The sequence below is a fragment of the Amblyraja radiata genome, chromosome 26, assembly GCF_010909765.2.
Source record: "Amblyraja radiata isolate CabotCenter1 chromosome 26, sAmbRad1.1.pri, whole genome shotgun sequence".
Taxonomy (NCBI): domain Eukaryota; kingdom Metazoa; phylum Chordata; class Chondrichthyes; order Rajiformes; family Rajidae; genus Amblyraja; species Amblyraja radiata.
The window spans coordinates 200,174-225,001 of NC_045981.1; the positions used below are offsets into that span (position 1 = coordinate 200,174).

Consider the following 24,828-nt stretch of genomic DNA (forward strand, 5'->3'; position numbering starts at 1 on the left):
ACACACTCATCTCCCTGCTACCTTCAGGTAGAAGGTACAGGAGCCTGAAGACTGCAACAACCAGGTTCAGGAATAGCTACTTCCCCACAGCCATCAGGCTATTAAACCTGGCTCGGACAAAACTCTGATTATTAATAACCACTTTCTGTTATTTGCACTTTACCAATTTATTTATTCATGTGTGTATATATTTATATCATGGTATATGGACACATTTATTTGTTTTGTAGTAAATGCCTACTATTTTCTGTGTGCTTAAGCAAAGCAAGAATTTCATTGTCCTATACAGGGACACTGCTGCCCTCAGGAAAAAGGTACAGGTCGCTAAAGTCACGCACTGCCAGACTCAAGAACAGCTTTTACCCATCAGCAATCTTGGAACTGACCTCTGTCTCGGGAGCGGGTTATGGGGAAGGAGGGGGGGTGGGAGACAGTGTTAATTTATGTAAATGTGAATCCATGGGTGGGTATGAGTATGTGAATGTTTGAAGTTCTTTTAAATGGAGAGACACAGTAATCTCGTTGTATGTGACACATGCAATGACAATAAAGCATTCTGATTCTGACGCATGACAATAAACTCACTTGAACTTGAACTTGAATCTCCCAATTGAAGTACAACTATTTTGATTATGTATATGGTTAGGAAGGAACTGAGTTACTCCAGCACTTTGTATCTATTTTGTTGTGGTGTTAGTTTAATTATGATGTGTGTTAAAAACAACACTGGAGGTGCTTTCTAGGTTCCACCGAGATTTGAACTCGGATCGCTGGATTCAGAGTCCAGAGTGCTAACCATTACACCATGGAACCACCCTGTTGAGAGATATAAAAGTGCGGAGTTTTGTATCACAATGTGCACGGGCTTGCAGGGCTGGTTGGCGATTCATCTTTAATCTTGCGTTAAACGTTAACGGCCACTTGCATTTAGGAAGCGATTGTGTGAATGTTTATTTATTTTATCACTAAATTCATGCAGCGCTCAGTGCGCATGTCTGTGACTGAACCCCAGTGCGCATGTCCCCATTGAGCCCCGCCCCCTATGCGGCGAGGCGCCGGCTTTGCGCGTGCGCGTGGTCGCCTAGCGACGGGCTAACACAGCGAGCGATGGCGGAGGAGCGCGGGGACTTGCCTCGTCTACAGCTCGAGTCCATCATCGGCTTCAACGGTCAGTGGTGTGGGTGTGTGTGTGTGTGTGTGGGTGTGTGTGTGTGGGTGTGTGTGTGTGTGTGGGTGTGTGTGGGGGTGTGGGTGGGTGTGTGGGTGTGGGTGTGGGTGTGTGTGTGTGTGTGGGTGTGTGTGTGTGGGTGTGGGTGTGTGGGTGTGGGTGGGTGTGTGTGGGTGTGGGGGTGTGGGTGTGTGGGTGTGGGTGGTTGTGGGTGGGTGGGTGGGTGTGGGTGTGGGCAGGTGGGTGTGGGTGTGGGCGGGTGTGTATGGGTGGGTGTGTGTGGGTGTGGGTGTGTGTTAGTGTGTGTGGGTGGGTGTGGGTGGGTGTGGGTGTGGGTGGGTGTGAGTGGGTGTGTGTGTGGGGGGGTGTGGGTGTGGGGGTGTGTGTGTGTGTATATATATATATGAGGGGTGGGAGGGGGGGATCCTGGGGTCCGGACAAAATGCACACACAGATATAATAAACAAATAATCAACGAATTAATCACCCAGGTCTGTTTCCCTGGATATCACTCCCCAACCTAACCTTATATGACTTTACTCCTTCCTGATGTGTCTCCAGACTTTTTATGCAATGTAACAAACGCTTCTGAAGACAGGCCCTGCCCTGAAACATCAACCTATCGACATTCTCCACAGTTGCTGCCTGACTGGCTGAGTGAATCCAGCACTTTATGTTTTTCACAAGATGCCAGTGTGTGTAGTTTCTTGGGTCTCCCAACTCTTCTCCCGAGTGGGGCAGGTGGTCTGTATTCTAAAACTTGAATACAAAAAATGAAATCCAGATTTGTGGGATGGAACTGGTTTAGATGCTGGTTTAAACCGAAGATAGACACAAAATGCTGGAGTAACTCAGCGGGACAGGCAGCATCTCTGGAGAGAAGGAATGGTCACGACCCTTCTTCGGACTGAAAGTCACGGGAAAAGGAAACAAAAACAAGAGATATGGACATCATCTTGGGAGTCATCACAATCACCTCTCGCACTGCCTCTATTGGTCCCTGATTATTTTCAGCACAGTAACTCTTAATACATCATCACAATCTTTATTATTGTATATTAATGTATTGATAACTAAGTTATGTGATTACTTATTAAATATTGACAATTTGCTACTTTTTTGGTTTTGCAGCAGGCTCTGGGAGTATCTCCTGCAAAAAATAAGGGTTTATTGTAATTAAATTGAGACATAAACACTGTGCCACCATATTGCTCTGTTTGCAGGCAAAGTACCTTCTGGCTTGTCTGTGCATCCTGACTGTGAAAATATAATATACCCCCTGGGATGTACAACCATAATACAAAATCTGAACAGCGGCCAACAGTCCTTCTTGGAAAGTCATACGAACAATATATCCGTTGTAACGGTTAGTAAGAGTGGGAAGTATATTGCCACAGGACAAGTCACCTACATGGGTTTCAAGGTAAGAAACATCTATCTATCTATATATTAAAACTGTGTGTGTGTGTGGGTGGGTGTATGTCAGATTCGGCCTTTGATTCCTTGGTCCGCCAGCACTCCGTCATGAAACTCCGTCATTTTTTCCATTTCGCTAGCTCATTCACTTTTACATTCGATTATGCACTCCTCAAAACATTTTTACTTTTTTATGTACCCATTTTTAAATAAAATCCTCCACCCCCCCCCCATTCACTCATTTTGTCGCCTCCTGCTGGCCAGCGACCATAACGGCTGCTGACGCCCGCCTCTGCTCCAAAAACGCCGACATTTTCCCCTACCGCTGGTGCCCGGCCCGGCTCTGTCACGCTGCCTCAAGCCAAACATCGCAGCTTCAACCGCTGCTTTTCCAGCAGCGGGGGAACAGCCTGCGCAGAGCCGGCGTCTCAGAAGTGCCGAGGATGCGAGGCCTCACACTCTCTAACCGCCGCTTTCACTGACTTCATTCCACAGTGAGTTCAATTCGGTTACAACACTCCCCCCCCCCCCTTCCTCCCCCCTCCACTCCCCTCCCCCCTCCCGTCCCCCCCCTCCCTCCACTCCCCTCCCCCCCCCCCTCCCTCCGTACTCGGGGTCTGAAGCACGTTCGGGGACCAGACCCAACGGGTCTGCACTTGGCCTAGTATACTTTTAAAACTCTGTGTGTGTGTGTGTGTGTGTGTGTATGTATGTCATTTTTTTGGACTTTGATTCGTTACTCCGCCAAAACCAGACGCTAACATGCCGAGATTTTTACCATTTCGCTAGCCATTTCACTTTTACATTCGCTCATCCACTCCTCATTAAATGTTGTCATTTTTCTGTACACATTTTTAATAAAATCCTCCCCCCCCCCCCCACACTCATTTTTTCGCCTCCTGCTGCTGCCGCCCGACTCTCCTCCAAAAACGCCGACATTTTTCCCATTTCGTTAGCGGCTAACATTTTTCCCATTTCGCTAGCGATTTTTCCTCCGCCACTTCCCTCCCCCGGCCCGGCTCTGTCACGCTGGCCGAAGCCAAAGATCGCCTGCTCCCCCCGCTGCTTTTTGCCGTCCTCCGGTCGTACGCAGCGTCTTGACGGCGTACACCTAGCGTACTCCCAGCATCTCACGGGAGGGCTGGTCCCCCAACGCTATATTCCACCTCTCCCAGGAGTGCTAGTATGTGTGTTGTGAGCTGAAGTGACTGGTGTCTAGAAGGCTAGTCTGGGCATTGTGGGCCGAATGCTACAGTTTAGCATTTCCAAACCATATTTTCAAACCACATTAAGGGCACTGACAGATCAGTAAAACCACTCACAGTTTAGTAGACATGTGTCCAGTGTTATTCACAGCTGAGACTGAGAGACGTGACCCTCTCGCTCCCCCATCTTGCAGAGACTGACTGGGGCACTCAACACTTCCGGGTTTTATAGTCCCTCTGGAAGGGGCGTGGCCTTCCGGGGAGAGAATCTCAACATTTTTTAAACACTAATAATTAGAGCCAGGATGTTCAGGTGCTATAATCTCTGAAACAGGCAGGCAAAAAGGCATAATAAAATTACAAAAAAGGCACGAAAAAGGCATTTATTGACAAAAAAAGGTATAAAAAGGCATTTATTTCCACCACCAAAATATGGTTAAAAATGATAATTATAAAGGTATACTACATTAAATGACCAAAGTTTCCTGGTTTCACCTAATTACTAGCATTTTGTTCAAATTATCTGGTGTTAAACTATGCTGTCTGTCAGACAGAATATGCTTTAGATGTGAAAAACTTCTACATGCAGCTTTTTTCATGTACGGAGCTGCATCAGTCACAAATAGAAGTACATTCTCGTGTTTTATACCTTCTGGCCAAAGTACAGCAAGTGAAGATGTAAACAACTGAGCAATAGTTGAGCTGTTTGACTTCTCCAATATTTCCGATGTCAACAAATATTCCTTTGATGGTTGACCTGCTTCCAGTGCACCGATGACCACATTGGCAACATATCTCCCCACAGCATCGGTTGTCTCATCTATTGAGATCCATATTTTGTTGCGCGCAACTTCATCTCCAATTTTCTGCACAACAATGTTGAAGTTGCTGCCAACATAATTTTTCCGTAATGATGACTCGCTCGGTATATGTTCCTCTGTGTATTTCTCTAAAAAACCTCTGAGAGATTTGTTTTCCAATATCCACAGTGGAATTCCAGCACCAATGAACGCTTTGCACATATCACTCGAAAACTCAGATTTGCGACTGGAGCCAGCAGTAAATGTTGTGAGGAGACAAGCTTGCGTATTTCCTACCTTCAGTTCCTCTGCAGCCGACTTGTGTTTAGCTGTCTGTACATGCTGGGAGACGAAATATTTCTTCTCATGATTCTCTGCTTTCTCACATGCTTTGCAAAACAGCACACAGTTATCTGTAGAGAATATATCACTCCCGTACACTCTCACCAAATCGTTCAGTTTTTTACAAGGCTTTGACTTGACTTTAGGCATTTTGAAGTTTGCAGGGGTAGATACCACAGGAACGGGGATGTAGACCTCTACAGGCAAGCCAAGTACAAGCTGAGAAGAGGAATCAGAGCTGCCAAGGAAAGGTACTCTGAGATGTTGAGGAGCAACGGCTGCTGACGCCCGCCTCTGCTCCAAAAACGCCGACATTTTCCCCTACCGCTGGTGCCCGGCCCGGCTCTGTCACGCTGCCTCAAGCCAAACATCGCAGCTTCAACCGCTGCTTTTCCAGCAGCGGGGGAACAGCCTGCGCAGAGCCGGCGTCTCAGAAGTGCCGAGGATGCGAGGCCTCACACTCTCTAACCGCCGCTTTCACTGACTTCATTCCACAGTGAGTTCAATTCGGTTACAACACTCCCCCCCCCCCCTTCCTCCCCCCTCCACTCCCCTCCCCCCTCCCGTCCCCCCCCCTCCCTCCACTCCCCTCCCCCCCCCCCTCCCTCCGTACTCGGGGTCTGAAGCACGTTCGGGGACCAGACCCAACGGGTCTGCACTTGGCCTAGTATACTTTTAAAACTCTGTGTGTGTGTGTGTGTGTGTGTATGTATGTCATTTTTTTGGACTTTGATTCGTTACTCCGCCAAAACCAGACGCTAACATGCCGAGATTTTTACCATTTCGCTAGCCATTTCACTTTTACATTCGCTCATCCACTCCTCATTAAATGTTGTCATTTTTCTGTACACATTTTTAATAAAATCCTCCCCCCCCCCCACACTCATTTTTTCGCCTCCTGCTGCTGCTGCCCGACTCTCCTCCAAAAACGCCGACATTTTTCCCATTTCGTTAGCGGCTAACATTTTTCCCATTTCGCTAGCGATTTTACCTCCGCCACTTCCCTCCCCCGGCCCGGCTCTGTCACGCTGGCCGAAGCCAAAGATCGCCTGCTCCCCCCGCTGCTTTTTGCCGTCCTCCGGTCGTACGCAGCGTCTTGACGGCGTACACCTAGCGTACTCCCAGCATCTCACGGGAGGGCTGGTCCCCCAACGCTATATTCCACCTCTCCCAGGAGTGCTAGTATGTGTGTTGTGAGCTGAAGTGACTGGTGTCTAGAAGGCTAGTCTGGGCATTGTGGGCCGAATGGATTCTTGGGCTGGCGGCGGCTCTGTTACTCAAGCCTGTTGTGCTGGCAGCTCATTCACTCACGGCTGGTGGGCTGGCAGTTGACTCACGGCTATTCCTTGAAATTCCATTTCAAGCTGGGTGCAAGGCCACCAAATTCAAGTGCAATTTCATGCCATTTCAAGCAGGGTGCAAGGCCACTAAAGACAGCGAGTCGTGACCTCTCCCTCCTCCATCTTGCAGAAACTGAGCCACGCCCACACTTCTGGGTTTTATAGTCCATCCCACCGGAAGGGGCATGATCTTCATGGCGTGATTGACAGGAGAGAGAATCTCAACATTTTTTAAACACTGATAGCTCTTTTATTTTTCACCAATGGGAAAATCCTCGGCACCTGATGAGTGGAGGGGAACTCTGAGCAAGATGGCCAAAAATCACAGCCAAGCGTGGTAGCGTTATTTCTAAAATAAATATAAAGAGCAAACAGGAAGTGGTCAAGTTTGACTTTTAATTATATAGAAAGCAAGGCAACTTTAATTAGGCACGGCAACTTTAATTAGGCAAGGCAACTTTATTTAGGCAACACAGCTTTAGCATTTCCAAACTAAAGGCAACACAGCTTTAGCATTTCCAAACCAAAGGCAACACAGCATTAGCATTTCCAAACCAAAGGCAACACAGTTTAGCATTTCCAAACCATATTTTCAAACCACATTAAGGGCACTGACAGATCAGTAAAACCACTCACAGTTTAGTAGACATGTGTCCAGTGTTATTCACAGCTGAGACTGAGAGACGTGACCCTCTCGCTCCCCCATCTTGCAGAGACTGACTGGGGCACTCAACACTTCCGGGTTTTATAGTCCCTCTGGAAGGGGCGTGGCCTTCCAGGGAGAGAATCTCAACATTTTTTAAACACTAATAATTAGAGCCAGGATGTTCAGGTGCTAAAAATCTCTGAAACAGGCAGGCAAAAAGGCATAATAAAATTACAAAAAAGGCACGAAAAAGGCATTTATTGACAAAAAAAGGTATAAAAAGGCATTTATTTCCACCACCAAAATATGGTTAAAAATGATAATTATAAAGGTATACTACATTAAATGACCAAAGTTTCCTGGTTTCACCTAATTACTAGCATTTTGTTCAAATTATCTGGTGTTAAACTATGCTGTCTGTCAGACAGAATATGCTTTAGATGTGAAAAACTTCTACATGCAGCTTTTTTCATGTACGGAGCTGCATCAGTCACAAATAGAAGTACATTCTCGTGTTTTATACCTTCTGGCCAAAGTACAGCAAGTGAAGATGTAAACAACTGAGCAATAGTTGAGCTGTTTGACTTCTCCAATATTTCCGATGTCAACAAATACTCCTTTGATGGTTGACCTGCTTCCAGTGCACCGATGACCACATTGGCAACATATCTCCCCACAGCATCGGTTGTCTCATCTATTGAGATCCATATTTTGTTGCGCGCAACTTCATCTCCAATTTTCTGCACAACAATGTTGAAGTTGCTGTCAACATAATTTTTCCGTAATGATGACTCGCTCGGTATATGTTCCTCTGTGTATTTCTCTAAAAAACCTCTGAGAGATTTGTTTTCCAATATCCACAGTGGAATTCCAGCACCAATGAACGCTTTGCACATATCACTCGAAAACTCAGATTTGCGACTGGAGCCAGCAGTAAATGTTGTGAGGAGACAAGCTTGCGTATTTCCTACCTTCAGTTCCTCTGCCGCCGACTTGTGTTTAGCTGTCTGTACATGCTGGGAGACGAAATATTTCTTCTCATGATTCTCTGCTTTCTCACATGCTTTGCAAAACAGCACACAGTTATCTGTAGAGAATATATCACTCCCGTACACTCTCACCAAATCGTTCAGTTTTTTACAAGGCTTTGACTTGACTTTAGGCATTTTGAAGTTTGCAGGGGTAGATACCACAGGAACGGGGATGTAGACCTCTACAGGCAAGCCAAGTACAAGCTGAGAAGAGGAATCAGAGCTGCCAAGGAAAGGTACTCTGAGATGTTGAGGAGCAAGTTCTCAGCAAATGACTCTTCTTCAGTGTGGAAGAGCTTGCAAGTAATCACAAGCTACAAGAGGAACCCCCCCCCCCCCCCGCTCCTTGGACAATCGTCAGCTGACCAACGACCTGAACAAGTTCTACTGCAGTTTCGATAAACAGAAACTTAACCCTGGTACCCCTACACCCCCTCCCCAACCAACACTTCACACCTACTCACAGCCTGACTCCAGTATGAAAAGACTAGATCCATCCCCACCTACACCTCCCCAATCACCACTTCACACCTACTCAAAGCATGACTCCAGTCTGCAAAGACTGGACCCTTTCCCATGCACCCCTTTCCAATCACCACTTACAGCTGGGTTTCGCCACGGTAGTGTAAATTTTCTTGGAAGTTAAGTTGAAATGGCAAAAAAAGGCTGATTTAGGCACTCAATCTTCCTGAAATCATCAAAAAAAGGCATGAAAATGTGTGAAAACATGTTTAAGTTTTATGTGCGATGCTCATTTTGTCTTCTCATTTTGCACTGTACAATTGTTGCTTTGGAAGATGACAATAAAGATTGCTTGATTGATTGATTGAAATTGATTGATTGATTAGGCATTTATGGCAAAATCCTGGCTCTACTAATAATTATTTTATTTTTCATCGATGGAAAAAATCCTCTTGTCCTGCACAGCGGATGGGGACTCTGAGTAAGATGGCCAAAAATCACAGCCGTAATTTGCAGCGTTTTTTCTAAAATCAATATACAGAACAACAGGAAGTGGTCAAGATCAGACTTTTAGTGATATAGATTGCGTGCAGTTCTTGTTGCTCCGTTACAGGAAAGATGTGGCGGCTTTGTGCAGAAGAGGTTTACCAGAATGATGATTATGTTGGAGGGTATTAGCTATAAAGAGAATTATTTATAATAACTATAATTTATCACCCACTGACAGCATGTAATGCCTCATTGTTGTGGATCATTTTTTCTATTGCCAGTTTTCAATTCTCTCAGGTACAGATTTTGTGACCATTTAAAGTAACCTTGAAGGGAAAATGTGTAATATGAACCATACAAAGGTTTAACATTGCAATTACATTTATGTAGCATATTCTCGACTGAAAGCTAGCCTTGGTTGTCTTTGCAGGCTGATATTCTTATCTATGATTATTATGAAAAATCGGTCCACGCAACTATGACTCTTCACCAAGCTAAAGTTGAAGCATTGGCATTTTCTCCAAATGAGCGCTACTTGGTATCCGTTGGAGGTCAGGACGATGGCAGGTAACAGCATATGATGCGAATCAAATAAAACACTGCATTAAATATTGGAAATATCCTTTAATACAACAGGCAGAAAGACTATGTTAAATTACTTTGACATAAAATTTGTGAATAATTCTGTTAAATTATGTTAAATTATGTTGACATAAGATTCATGAATAATATGCTATATTAAATTATTTTGACATAAAATTTGTGAATACATTGGAAGGGGGGACCTGAACTCATTTATTCTAGATTAGTGTAAAATGCCATTTGGAATCAAAATGGGAATTTACCAAAATAACGTGGCTTAAAATGATTAATTTAGTAATTGTAATGGTTTACTTAATTATCACTTGAGCAATCACAATTGAAAATAAAAGACTGATCAAAAATCCCCAGAGTCCTGGCCCACATTCATTCTTTCAGCGTAACACAAAATGGATTATCTTGTCATAATATCTTTGATATTTGTGGGAGATTGCTTCAAGAATGTTTGCTGCTCTGCTTCCTACATTTTAATAGTGACTGCACTGTGAAAGAACTTTGTGAATTTAGTTTAGGTTAGTTTAGGGATACAATGCAGATACAGGCCCTTCGACCCACCGAGTCCATGTCGACCTCCACCACTGATACACTAGTTCTATTCTACACACTAGGGACAATTTACAGAAGTCAATTAACCTGCAAACCTGCACATCTTTGGAATGTGGGAGGAAACTGGAGCACTGGGAGAAAATGCACGCGATCATAGGGAGAACATGCAAACTCCGTACAGACGACACCCGTAGTCAGGAATGAACCCGGATCTCTGGCGCTGTATGGCAGCAACTCTACCGCTGTGCCTGCTGAGATACTGTGAGCTGCAAAAACATTGTGATCAGCAATCCCATGAAAAGTACCCCCTATGTGCAGGTTATTCTAGCACCTGCAGTTGCTTATCTCTCTCTTTCTCTTTTCTGTTATACAAAGTAATTAATCAATTAATCTCACTATATTATGACAATCTCAAGCATTGATTCTGTGTAAATTTATATTTGATATTATGCTAATATTTTGAAAAGTCTGATCAACATAAAACACAAACTGTTTCTGCAAGATGCTGGCCGACCTACTGAGTATTTTTTGCAGTTTTCCGGTTTTAGTTCAAGCATCAGGTGTATTTTCACAGAATCATACATTTATTATGGAATAGAAGTGGGTAGTTCAATGGATTCAGTGCACATCAGCTCCCCGCAGAGCAGTCTAATCAGTACTATTTCCCTGTAGCCTTGCACATCATTTCCCCTTGAGTACCTATTCACTCCTCTGAAAGTCTTGGCTGGACTGCTTGCATCACCATTTCAGTCTGTGAGTTCCCATTTCATCACTACTCCCTGTTTTCTCACGTATTCACTCCTCCTCAATCACCAACATAATTTGCCATAGCCCACCTACCCATAGCTCCACTCCTCACCAAATATCTATGACCGTTCACTAAATCTGTGCGCTCTGATCCTGATTGTGAAATCTTCTGCTAACCATTACGCTGCTCATCCTATTTAAAGCCATCATGACTGTACCCCTCGATCAATTCTCCTGTCATTCTCCTTGCTTTTGAGTAATACTTAATGGCTTAATTATCAGATCTATTGTAACTGTTGTTACACTCTTATTGTGGCAATTAATTCTACTCGCTAGAAAGAAAACTGAAATTATTCAATGCTTCAAGCAGCTTCCATGGTGATAGGAAAAGTAGTCATGGAGCCAGTCAATGAACATTCTTCAGAACCATAATTACGGATTGATTCATTTCAATGCTGTTAACTATGATTTCTCAGCAAATAATTATTAATTTTGCAGTTCATGCCATTGGTGTCTGATTTCTTCATTGGCAAAGGTTAAGTCATTGAATCAGATTCTTTAAATCGGTGGAGTAAATGCTGATGGGCCTGTCCCATTTAGGTGACTTTTTAGGCGACTGCATGAGACTATGCTGTTGCCACATAGTCGCCACATGTTCGTGGGTGGTTGCCGGGGAGTCGCCTTTGTGGTTGTGAGGGTTTCCCGCATTCTGGGAACTAGTCGCGGCATCAATATGGTTGCCGTGAATTTTTCAACATGTTGAAAAATTAGCGGCGTCTAGAATGAAGCCGCCATGGAGAGTAGCGAGAATTCTCGAGCTGTAGGTTGGTCGCCAGGAGGTCCTAATGGGTTGCCAGGAGGTCGAAGGTTCTCGTAAGTTGTACCCTGTGCTGACTGGTGAATTTAATTGGCTCATCGGAGAAAAAAACTAAGCAGTAGTTTTCAGAACCAAGGACCGGTAATGTTAAATGTCCGCCGAGATTCACAGCCATGTATCTCTTGGCTTCTTAAAAGTTGTCTGTACTACTTCTCCCCCGTACTTCCCCCTCTTCCCCCCCCCCTCTTTTAAATGACCAAATTAGGTTAAGGAATCATTCAGTTGAGAAAAATATGAATGATAATATTAACTTTAAAGGATAAAAAGGTATAATTGCCCCAAGAAAAGTAGTAGGAGAGATGTAGAAACAAGAACTGCAGATGTTGGTTGAAATCAAAGATAGGCACAAAGTGCTGGAGTAACTCAGCGGGTCAGGCAGCATCTCTGGTGAAAAAGGATGGGTGATTTTTTTGGGTCGGGATCCTTCTTCAGACTGTAGAAGGGTCCTGACCCAAAACGTCACCCATCCTATTTCTCCGGAGATGCTGAGTTAATCCAGCACTTTGTGTCTATCTTAGTGGGAGAGAAGGTTGGTCAGAAAACTTTTCAAAATGAGTTGGGTGCAAATGGAGAAGGAAAAACATACAAAAGGACTAAGAATTCCTATGGATAGTTTAAAATGATTTAACAAATAAGCATTGGTTCTATGGAAATAAGTCTGAGGAATCAACAATGAAAGTATATGATAGATAAACTGTAAGATTAGTCTGCAGAATAGAGGATACAGGTAACATAGCAGAAGAAAGTTTAAATCAGGATTTGGAAAGGACGGAGGAACTCAGGAAAATTACATTCAGGGAAGCGGTCGTGGATAAAATTGTTGTAGTTGTAAGCAGACAAGTCGTTGGGCTCTGGCGGACTTTACCCAAGTGTCTTAAAATAAATGGCTAGTGAGGTAGTTGATACACTGGTTTAAATGTTCTGAAATTCCTTTAATTTGGGGAAGGACCAATTAACGGAAAATATCAAATCAGACTGAAAAGAGGGGGAGACAGAAAGGAGGAAATTACAGGCCAGTTAGCGTAACATTTATTCTAGGAAATTATTAAAGGTTTAATGGCGGACAACTCGGAAAAATATCAAGATAATCAGATAATCTAAAGGTATTTTTGTAAAAGGGAAATTATGTAGATCAGTTGATTTTTTTAAAGCAGCATGTATGTGACACATAAAGGAACAAGTGGAACCAGAAGCTTTTATTCAGATGTCATAAAGTCATAACACAGAAACAGGCCTTCAGCCCAAACCATAAATGCCCATCTAAAATTGTCCAATTTAACCATATTTGACCCATAGCCCTCTAAACTATCAAAGGTTACTGAGAAAAAAAAATCAACGTGTATAAGATGACATATTGCTGTGGATTGGTTGATTGCAGGGAGCGGAGATTAGGCCCAAATGGATCTTTTATTTTGATTAGCAAGTGTAGAAACAGGCCCTTCAGCCCAACTTGCGAACACCGACCAATATGTCCCATCTACATTAGTCCCACTTGCTTGTGTTTGGCCCATATCCCTCTAAACCTGTCCCATTCAAGTACCTGTCTAAATGTTCTATAACATTGTGATAATACCTGCCTCCGGCAGTTCGTTCCATACACCCGCCACCCTTTTGTAAAATCTTTCCCACATCACCTTAAAACTACATCCTCTGGTTCTCGATTCCCAAACTCTGGGCAAGAGACTGTGCAAGAGACCTGATCTATTCGTTTCATGATTTTGTACACCTCTATAACATCACCCCTTATTCCTCCTGCCCTCCAGATGTAAAAAATCATGAAATATTTTATGACATTGTGAAGTGAAAGGCTTAACAATTCCCATCCTGCCTTTTATTAATGGTTTTGTCACAATATTAATCTCAGCATTACTATGCAGTTCTGCAATGTAATAAATTGAGTTGAAAACAAAATGTGTTATTTTTTGGATGAGAACACCTAGTTTAATTGTTTTTTCTGTGTTAAACTGTGTTAAGGATTTTTATCTTTGCTGAACTTCATGACGATAGAAACAAATAGGTATTGCTTTGTCATTTTTACAGTGTGGTTATGTGGAATGTTGCAACAAAAACATCTATCTGTGGCCATCCTGCGACCGTTCCTACTGCAGGAAATGCGCTGGCCGTTAAATTCGCCAACCACATGGATGATGTCTTCATTACAGCAGGAACGTGAGTTGCAAAAGATCCACTCAATACTCCTTATGCTGAAATAATTCAGATAAAAGTCCCTATGCCTGTCTTCCTGTTGGCAACTTGTGTTGGACCTTGTTGAGAATTTCTTGTGTATATGCTAAAATATTATTAGTAGCTTAAAGCAAACAAAGATTGGTAGAGGCAAAGAAAGACACAAAATACTGGAGTAACTCAGCGGGTCAGGGAGTGACTCTGGAGAACATGGATAGGTGATGAAGATAGACACAGTGCTGGAGTGACTCAGCAGGCCAGGTAGTGACTCTGGAGAACATGGATAGGTGATGAAGATAGACACAGTGCTGGAGTGACTCAGCGGGCCAGGAGCATCACTGGAGAACAAGTTCAAGTGTTCAAGTTCAAGTGAGTTTATTGTCATGTGTCCCTGTATAGGACAATTACATTCTTGCTTTGCTTCAGCACACAGAACATAGTAGGCATTTACTACAAAACAGATAAGTGTGTCCATATACCATAATATAAATATATACACACATGAGTAAATAAACTGATAAAGTGCAAATAACAGATAATGGGTTATTAATAATCAGAGTTTTGTCCGAGCCAGGTTTAATAGCCTGATGGCTGTGGGGAAGTAGCTATTCCTGAACCTGGTTGTTGCAGTCTTCAGGCTCCTGTACCTTCTACCTGAAGGTAGCAGGGAGATGAGTGTGTGGCCAGGATGGTGTGGGTATTTGATGATACTGCCAGTCTTTTTGAGGCAGCGACTGCAATAAATCCCCTCAATGGAAGGAAGGTCAGAGCTGATGATGGACTGGGCAGTGTTTACTACTTTTTGTAGTCTTTTCCTCTCCAGGGCGCTCAAATTGCTGAAACAAGCCACGTTGCAACCAGTCAGCATGTTCTCTACTGTGCACCTGTAGAAGTTAGAGAGAGTCCTCCTTGACAAACTGACTCTCCGTAATCTTTTCAGGAAGTAGAGGCGCTGATGAGCTTTCTTGATAATTGCATTAGTGTTCTCGGACCAGGAAAGATCTTCAGAAGGTACACAAAAAAGCTGGAGAAACTCAGCGGGTGCAGCAGCATCTATGGAGCGAAGGAAATAGGCAACGTTTCGGGCTGAAACCCTTCTTCAGACTCACTCTTCAATCAACAATTCCTGGCCCACCTGAAAACATTATCTCTTCAAGATCTTCAGAGACGTGCACGCCCAGGAATTTGAAGCTCTTGACCCTTTCAACCATCGACCAGTTGATATAAATGGGGCTGTGGGTCCCCCTCCTACTCCTTCCAAAGTCCATGGATAAAAACATGGATATGTGATGAAGATAGACACAGTGCTGAAGTGACTCAGCGGGCCAGGAGCATCACTGGAGAACATGGATAGGTGATGAAGATAGACACAGTGCTGGAGTGACTCAGCGGGCCAGGTAGTGACTCTGGAGAACATGGATATGTGATGAAGATAGACACAGTGCTGGAGTGACTCAGCGGGCCAGGAGCATCACTGGAGAAAAAGGATGGGCAACGTTTTGAGTAGGGATCCGATCCGAAACGTCACCCATCCTTTTTCTCCAGAGATGCTGCCTGGCGTGCTGAGTCACTGTCGCACTTTGAGTCTATCTTCGGTATAAACTAGCATCTGCAGTTCCTTTCTGCACCCATGGATAGGTGGCGTTTTGGTTCATGACCTTTTCCTGACTGATTGTGGGGGGGGGGGAGGGGAAAGCTATAAGAGATTCCCCTCCCATAACAATCAGTTTTAAGAAGGACCCTGTTCTGAAACATCACCTACGTATATTCTCAAGAGATGCTGACTGACATGCTGAGTTACTCCAACACTTTGTGTCTTTTTTGGTAAACCAGTATCTGCAGTTTCTTGTTCTACATTGGTATAGGCAACTTGGGAGCTCATACAACACACCACCTTCATGTTTTAGATGTATAGGCAACCTGGGAGCTCATACAACACACCACCTTCATGTTTTAGATGTCCTTATCTTATTGATGCATTGAAAATCTAGATATTTGAATACAGGTCCACTACCGATTTTCTGGCACCCTTGGTTCCAAAGCTCTGATGTATTATTTGTTTTGCCAATTGGTAGCAGAAGTCCAGATGAGGTTGAGATCGGAAGCCTCATCCAGCCTAGACGCCACATTTTCGTGGGGTCTTCCAGGGGGGATTTCAAGTGCGCTGTCATAATTTTGTCCGGATTAAAGGAGGAGCCATACCACCGGTTGCTGGAAAAACAGTGGTGGACTTATATTTGGACAATGGAACACATCCTTTGTTTAATGTAACAAACACTGATGCCATAAGAATATATCAGTGATTGAAAAAAGACAGTACCAATCACAGTAGTGAAACATTAAAAAAAAAGATATTTGGAACACTTATTATATTATAGATCCAGATATCCTTCAGTTTAAATTTTGAAATGTAAAGAAATGCAGTACCTGTAATATCAAATTTCAGTGTTCCTTTCCCAGTAGTTTGAGTTATGTTTGGTTTCAATAAATCTTGTTTGGGAGAAAATAACAGAGTAAATTTATCTACAGTACAATCATAAAGCAAGTTACTACCAATGTGCCATGTGCCTTTCCTCAGAATAAGTTGATATTGCAGCTCCATTCTTTGTTTGTATTACATTGAAATGTTACAGGAAATTCTCTTGTACGTTGGTATAGAGCAGTGAAAATGATGAAAGTGTACAAGTCTCTTTTCCTTTTGCAGCGGTACACTTCGTCTCTGGCTCCTGGACTTGCCCAACAGAAAGATTCGTCCCACCGAATGTCAGACTGGAGTGTTAAAAAGAATGATCAACTGTGTCGAAGTGAGCTACAATTTTTAAAGGCCAATTCTTCCAAGTACAGCTAGAATACAAATACTATCTTGAATGTCTACTATTTTTCATGTGAAGAATAGATACTGTTTGAAACTGGAAAATGATACAAATCCCTGTAAGCGCTTTCTTATTTTACAGATGAACCACATGGAAATTTAAAGAGCCGATCATTTTCCCTTGGAACTATAATACAACAGAATGTTACATTTAGTTTGAAAACTGGCCCTCGGGTCTAAGTTTCAGACAAGAGGTGGTTAGTTTTAAGCTTCCCATCTAATAGACCCAACACTGAAGATACTTAGATGGCTATTTTGGGCAAGTCATGTTATTTGTAGGCCTGACATCAGAGTCCAGAAACAGATTTAGACTTTTAGACTTTAGAGATACAGCGTGGAAACAGGCCTTTCGGCCAACGAGCGATCAAATCCTACACTAACACTATCTTACACACTAGGGACAATTTTATAATTTACCAAAGCCAATTAACCTACAAACCCGTACGTCTTTGGAGTGTGGGAGGAAACCCGAGAAAACCCACGTTGTCATACGGAGAATGTACAAACACCATCCAGACAGCACCCGTGGTCAGGATCGAACCTGGGTCTCTGGCGCTGTAAGGCAACAACTCTACCACTATGCAACTGTGCCGTCACTGTGAAAAATATGTTCTATTCCAATGAGACGAGATCATGAAGTGTAAATGGAAAAAGATTTCAAGAATGCGCTGAAAGCCTCCTTGAAGAAGGACAATATCACAGCAGTCTCAGGCTCATGATGCGGCGATGTACCTCAAAAATCTAAAAGTCTAAATGATGTTACAATGTGGAGAAGGAGGATTAGGTGTGGTACTGAGAACCACCAGGTGGCCTCTCATAAGCAGGAGACAGGGTGGTCCACTTCACAAGCTCCCGCCCACCAGCTCCATCTGCCACCACTTGCCTGTCCATGCAAGAGTCTGCAGTAGCCCTCCTGGCCACATCACCACAGAACCCGCAAAACCAGAGTGAAGCTAGGTCATTCTCAATTCCTCAGGACTACCTAAGCAACAAAGCTTAACATGTGGACGGCTCGATTGCAGTCATGTAGTCTTTCCACGGACTGGTTAGCATTCAACAAAAATCTTTTCTCTGTGCCTTGGTACACGTGACACTAAAGTAAACTAAACTAAACAAAGATGTAAAAAGGAATTTATAATAGGGAGTAAAAATGCTGGAGAAATTAAACAATACTTTGTGTCTCCCCATTAATACAATTGTTTTTATCATGTGATTTTCTAAAACACGAGATTTTTTAGAAAAACAACTATTGTGTTATAGCAGAACATCTGCAGTTGGTTTCGGACATTGGTATAGATTTGTTGAGAAATACTGTATGTAAAAGGAGCATGTTTTCACCACAGCCTTTGTGCTGTGGGAGTGCCTCCTGCAGCCGACCTTGAGTGCACGGAAGGTAAGATCTTCGGGGGTGAGCAGGGGCCGGGTTTGGCGGCTTCCCTCCAGTGATTCCACAGCAGGCGAGTCAGACCTGCTGACGGGGCATGGCTGCGGCTCGTCGGGACCTTCTGCTGCGCTCTTCACTATTCTTCACTAAGGCATTGAATAAAATGAAAGCAAAATAAATCAATTTTAATTGGTCTGCTTTTTAAATTCCTGAAGCTTTCACTCCCACTATTTCTACTTATTCACCAAGTAATTGTTCAAAATGTTGTTGCAGACCATCCATAATCTGACTAATTGATGGAGCAGATGCAAGTGTCCAAACAGTTTATTTCATTCACATGAAGAGATTGGCAATATTAGAGAACTTTTTGCTTCAGTCACATTTCTGTGTTATCAATTAGTGTTAGAGCTGTCAAATATTACATTAAATGAAAAAAACAGTGCCTATCCTTGTGGGTCAGGCAGCATCTGTAGAGGACGAACTTTCGGGTCGGATCCCTTCTTCAGGGAAGAAAGCTGGTAAAGAGAGGTAGCGGCAGGACAAACCTTGCAAGTGATAAGTGGATATAGATAGATGGGTGGGGAGGTTTAATGGTCTGTCCCCATCTTTCTTTCCCAGCTTTCTTCCCCTCTACTATAATCAGTCCAAACAGGCGCTCTGACCCAAAATGTCTTCTGCCCATTTTCCGCCACAGATGCTGCCTGATCTGCTGACTTCCTCCAGCATCGGCAGTTACATGTGTCTCCTATTTACATTAGATTAGTGGTGAAGTAAATCTCAAAGTTAATCTCTACATAAAAAATAAAGGTTGTATAATTTTTATTTAGTTGACTGTACATTTTTTTCCACTTTTAACAAAAATATTCCATTTGCAAACAAGTGCTTACTTGGCTTGTTCACTTCCTCCCTGATAGGTAACAAAAGATGATAGTTTCTGCTATTGTGGAACGACTTCTGGTGATATTATGATGGTCAGCATGAAAACCGGTCTTCTTAACAATTATGGGCCCATTAAGGATAAATTTAGTTTGGTGAGTTGTAATCATCAGTATTTTTTATAACAACATCTACAACATTGTATTTAGCAGAACAGTGGCACAGCGGTAGAGTTGTTGCCTTAAGCGCCAGAGATCCGGGATCGATCCTCACTGCAGATGCTGTCTATATGGAGTTTGTACGTTTGCCCTGTGACCACATTGGTTTTCTTCAGGTGCTCCGGTTTCCTCCCACATTCCAAAGACGTGCAAGTTTGTAGGTTAATTGTCCTCTGCAAATTGTCCCAAGTGTAGGATAGAACTGGTGTGGTTGATCGATGGTTGGCTCTAAAACTAAACGCTGATTTATGTGGGATCTTTAATACAGCAAAACATCCCAAGGCTTTTCATAAATATAACAAAAGCAGTAGCTTCAAATGAAGATATAAAGGCAAAGTGATTGATTGTAAGATTCAGCATGGAAACTGGCCCTTCGAGTCCACCTAGTCCATGCCAAATATAGATCACACGTTCACACTAGTTCCGTGTTATCCTCCATTGCATATTTCCTACATATGCGAAGGGCAATTTACAGAAGCCAATTAACCTACAAACCTACGTCTTGGGGATGTGGGAGGAAACCAGAGCAGCCAAAGTAAACACATGTGATCACAGGAAGAACGTGCAAACTCCACAAAGACTGCACCCGAGGTTTGGATCGAACCTGGGTCTCTGGCACTGTGAAGCAGCAGCTCTGACAGTTGTGCCACTGTGTAACACCTAGGATAATAGAGAGATGTTTAACGAAATGCTGTAAAGGAGAAGAGAGTATGGGTCACATTTAAGGGGTAGAATAGGGAGATCAGCACTGTTGAATTGTTTAGGTCCAGAGGTAACAACATGATGCATTAAAAAATAGACACAAAGTGTAGAAGTAACTCAGCAGGTCTGGCACCATCTCTGGGAAACATGGATAGAGGATGTTTTGAGTTGGGACCTTTTTCACCCTGTAAACGAGCATCTGCTGTTCCGTGTTTCAAGCATGGATAAAGATGTCAGCAGCTGGTGAGTGTACAGAGTGGAGACAGGCACATCACAATGCCTGGCAATAGAGATAGGTTTATAGAGGAATTGTAAGAAACAAGCGAATAGACAGTGAAAATCTTTATTTAACAAAAGCATCAGCAAGGTAATTAGAATAATTGCAACTTCTCCAAAAGTTACAGTAAAATTGGTATGAGGTATGCTTTATTATTGCCAAAGTGAAATAATAGTTCAAATGTTTAATCTCCTATGTTATCTGCAGGGAGTTACTGCAATAGTGGAACTGAAGTCAGGAGATCTTCTTATTGGATCTGGAGATGGTATTGTAGCTCTCTGTAAAGCACCAAAGTTCAAACCACTCAAGTAAGTATGAATATACCTACATAGCCCTTTCTTAATCTTCAGTAATAACCGTTTAACTTTGTGCAGTAATAATAACAAATAATGTTCAAAAGAAAAATTTCGACATAAAATTACAGCAGTGTTTTGGTGTTTTATAAGAATATCCAACTTGCACTTTTAATATAATTAATCATTTCTAGGGATTGCATTCCCAAAGTTAATTGAAATTGAATAAGACATTTGCAATAAATTATTGTGGAAAACAGATCCCTAAATTGTGTGTTTCTATTCCACAACCGATCACTAGGATCTTCACCTTCCTTCACAGGTGTGAGTCTTGCAATCTATTCCAAGGAATTTGGCAGTAAATTAGTATTGGAATTATGTAATAATGGGCCAGATGTCTCACTGCCACTGCACGTGGCCACAGGCGGGCCCCCGCCGAGTTCCCCTTTGTATTTGGCGGCCCCCCTCCAGCTAACGGCTTGCGGCGCAAGTCCCCTCCTCGCTCTTTTTCTTTTTTTTCCAAAAAATAATTGTAATTAACTATTTACAAAATACAAACAAACCCACCACCCTAATACAAAGTAAACAAGTATTCTTCAATATTATATAACTATTTGTCCATCCTTATTGAGGATACCCTCCACCCCACGCGGTGCCCAACAATCCCGGAAATCCCCCATGGAGCCCATGGACAGCACGTAATCCCTTTCCAAAACCACTCGGGCGCGGACATAACCCTGGAAAAGGGGCAGGCAGCCGGCTTGGACAGAGCCCTCTTCCGCCTGGCGCCGTGACTAGCGAATGGCCAGCTTGGCCAGGCCTAGGAGCAACCCAACCAGGACATCTTCGGCCATATCCCCTCCCCTACGCACAGGGTGTCCAAAGATGAGGATGGTGGGTGAGAAATTCAGCCGGAAGGCAAGGAGCAGCCCCTTTAGATATTGGAACAGGGGCTGCAACCTCACGCACTCCATTTACACATGGACCACAAACTCTTTCAGCCCACAAAAGTGGCAGGCGGCTGGCGAGTCTGTGAACCATGAGAGAAACAGGTTCCAAAGGACTCCTCGGTGTAGTACCCTCTACCCCAGGACCCGATGTAGAGGGGCAGGATCTCTGCATAGAGGGACCCCCAGTGGGAGTCCCTCTCACGACCGAAAGGCAACACCGACCACCACTTAGTGTCCGGACGGTGGACCAGGGTGAGGAAGTGCAGGGTGTGGAGGAGGATCCTGTACAAGAGACACCTCCCTGCATCTCGGAGGGTGCCTATAGGCGGCACAGGATGTGCGGGACCGGCTCCCGAGAAAAATTACGGCGCCTGGGTCCGACGAGTACTTCTGGCTGAGTGGGTGTTTGCTCAACCGTGAGTACTCCACACGTTCGAGCCACCCCGACACCCGTTGGGATGGGACAAGGGCTGGCCGCTCTCAATACCGGGCCGTCGCCCTCCACTGGTGGAATGTAACCAGGTTCCAGACTCTCAGCTGGTCCCGGTAGAAGCCGGGCATCCTCTGCAGGCCAGCACGGCTGATGACCACCATCGGTATCCGAGTACCACCTTAAAGGCAGCGGCCCTGTTGGAAAATGTGCGCTGCCAGCATGCAATGGTCCACCTTGCTGTCGACGGTCCACCCACTCTCGGCATCCACCGTGCTCTCAAAGGTGCGGCTTCCGTTGATACCGGTGGCTCGGGCCTACCGGGCGGGTCCTCTGTCTATGGTCCTCAGCGAGCGAGTCCCCGGTTCGTATTGAGCAAGCAGGACATGCTGGTGGGCCTGGCCTCTGGTTGCCGTGACATTCCCAGTGCGCTGCTTGCCAGGACACTCATCTGATCATGCTGTCATTGTTTTTGGCGTGAGGGCTAATAGACAGGTTTTAATCTCCTTAATGGACCATAATTTGCTGAAGCAAGAGATATAAGAACATGACCTGTCTGATTTACTGTTGCACATTTGACTGACACCACATGCTGCTGAAAGCCTGAAATATTGTTGGGTGGCATAATCTGATCTAATTGCAACTTGTGCCACGTACTGTAAGACAAACTAAGAAACCACACGTGCACCATGTACTATTTTATCTATTCATTTAGAGATCTTTTATAATATTTAAGAAAATCACTTTTGTTATCTTTGTTGGTGTCCATAGCATTTGTTTTGCAGAACATTTCATATTTTAGTTCCAGGAACCTACACTATAAGTTTAGATTTATTATTGTCACATGTACCGAAGTACAGTGTAAATCTTTGTTTTGCATCACAATCCTGGATGTTATTGACTAGTTTTAATGTTATAATGTTTTTAAGTGATGTAGAAAATTATGTTTTTATTTGGCTTTTCTCTGAAATATTTCTTATACCTTTCTTTTTACACAAAAATGGACTACTGCTGATGGAGAAAACTCAATTTTATTGCCTTCTGAAATATTTCTAATACTCTGCTGCTTAAATAAAATGGTTATATTTCACAGATGATGATGGAAAAACCTAATTTTATATCCACTGCTAATGAAAGCAGATGAAGCCAGATGACCTGTTCGCTGCATACGTTATTCTGCGCTATTAATTATTGTAAAATCACAATCTTGTTTTCATTACAGAAAAATCACTGTGGATGGCGGGATTACTTCAATTAGTCTTCGTGGTCAAGGGCACCAATTCTTTCTTGGTACTCTGGCCTCCCAGATATATCGATGTAACTTCACTGAGTTCAAAGAGGAGCTGATCTCTACTTGTCACAGTGACTCTGTCCTTAACGTAACATTTCCCTGGTAGGTTTGTGAAAGTTACAATATTTACACAAATTCTGCTATCGAGCGGCACAGTGGTGCAGCGGTAGAGTTGCTGCCTTACAATGCCAGCGACTCGGGTTCGATCCTGACTACGTGTGTTGCCTGTACGGAGTTTGTACATTCTCCCTGAGACCACGTGGGTTTTCTCCGGGTGCTCGGGTTTCCTACAACACTCCAAAGACGTACAGGTTTATCGGTTCATTGGCTTTGGTAAAAATTGTAAATTGTCCCTCGTGTATAGGACAGTGCTAGTGTACGGGGATCACTGGTCGGCGTGGACTCGGTAGGCTGTTGGGCCTGTTTCCGCGTTGCATCCCTAAACTTAACTAAACCTGCATTATTTAAACAAATATGATTAATAAAATATTTTACTTTCAAATTATTTTTGTGGAATCTACTGTCTTTGTTGTTTATCTTATCAGTGTTCACTATTACTGAACTTGTAATGACTTTGTGTGATAGGGAGAGAAATGCAGGCTGAGAGAATCAGGTTTCTGATAAGTTGAGAAATGACAGGAGCTCAGACCAAGGGTATGATTTTCTTCTGGAGATAAAGGTGTGTTACAAAATTAATAATGGATTTTAATTCCACCTGGAAGTATGGTGCTAATAGCCGTCAATTTACAGAGTCATATAATTCATATTACCGTTGCAGATCTAATTGTAGTTTGAAAAGCATAATAAAATGCTGCTTGTGAGAGGTGACACTGTATGCAAATGAAAATGAAGGGCACGAAGAATAAAAGCTTAAGCCACAATGGCAGAATTCTGAAAGCATTCAGGAAGACGCAATAGACAATAGTGTACAAAATCGTGAGAGGAATAGATCGGGTAAACGCACAGAGTCTCTTGCCCAGAGTAGGGGATTCAAGAACCAGAGGACATAGGTTTAAGGTGAGCGGGGGAAGATTTAATCGGAATCTGAGGGGTAGCTTTTATACACATAGGATGGTGGGTATATGGAATGAGCTGCTGCTGGAGGTGGTTGAGGTAGGTACAATTGCAACATTTAAGAAACATTTAGGCAGTTACATGGATAGGATAGGTTTAGAGGGATATGGGACAAACACAGACAGGTGGGACTAGTGTAGATGGGATGCGTTGGTCGGTGTGGGCAAGTTGGGCCGATGGCCCTGTTTCGATACTGTTTGACTCTATAACTCCATTTATCACTCTATGACACTTTAACTCAGCTAAGAGTAGATTTGCTCAGAAACTTAGAAACAAGGAACTGCCAATGTTGTTTCTACCAAAGATAGACACAAAGTGCTGGAGTAACTTAGCGGGTCAGACAGCATCTCTGGAGAAAAAGAAAGGGTGACTTTTCAGGTCTGGAACTTTGATGAATGGTCCTGACCCAAAACATCACCCATTCTTTTTCTCCAGAGTTGCTGCCTGACCCGTTGAGAGTTACTCCAGCACTTTGTGTCTATCTTTGTTATGAAACTCACTGTGACACTTCCATGATCTATGTTAGTAGCAGATTGCCATGAACCATGAATTTTGATAGTCGTTCCCCAAATTCATTTTTTAGGTAGGTAAATCAATATATTTTTGTT

The 24,828-nt window shown here is 43.4% G+C and overlaps 1 protein-coding gene and 1 non-coding gene across 3 annotated transcripts in view; one reads left to right on the forward strand and one right to left on the reverse strand.

Moving 5' to 3' along the window:
- Nucleotides 1-741: 741 nt before the first annotated feature.
- trnaq-cug lies at nucleotides 742-813 on the reverse strand. The gene has a single exon. It is a non-coding gene; the product is annotated as a tRNA-Gln (tRNA).
- A 235-nt stretch (nucleotides 814-1,048) lies between these two features.
- cfap52 (cilia and flagella associated protein 52) overlaps nucleotides 1,049-24,828 on the forward strand; it is a 48,878-nt gene continuing 25,098 nt past the window's right edge. For both annotated transcript variants that reach the window (XR_004415799.1, XM_033044010.1), the window contains exons 1-8: nucleotides 1,049-1,168; nucleotides 2,392-2,591; nucleotides 9,330-9,466; nucleotides 13,710-13,838; nucleotides 16,558-16,657; nucleotides 19,024-19,140; nucleotides 20,390-20,490; nucleotides 23,078-23,248. Coding sequence is in view for 1 of the 2 variants with exons in the window: in XM_033044010.1 (XP_032899901.1) it covers nucleotides 1,108-1,168; nucleotides 2,392-2,591; nucleotides 9,330-9,466; nucleotides 13,710-13,838; nucleotides 16,558-16,657; nucleotides 19,024-19,140; nucleotides 20,390-20,490; nucleotides 23,078-23,248 (1,016 nt within the window). In the remaining variant the exon portion in view is untranslated. The remainder of the gene's footprint in view (nucleotides 1,169-2,391; nucleotides 2,592-9,329; nucleotides 9,467-13,709; nucleotides 13,839-16,557; nucleotides 16,658-19,023; nucleotides 19,141-20,389; nucleotides 20,491-23,077; nucleotides 23,249-24,828) is intronic.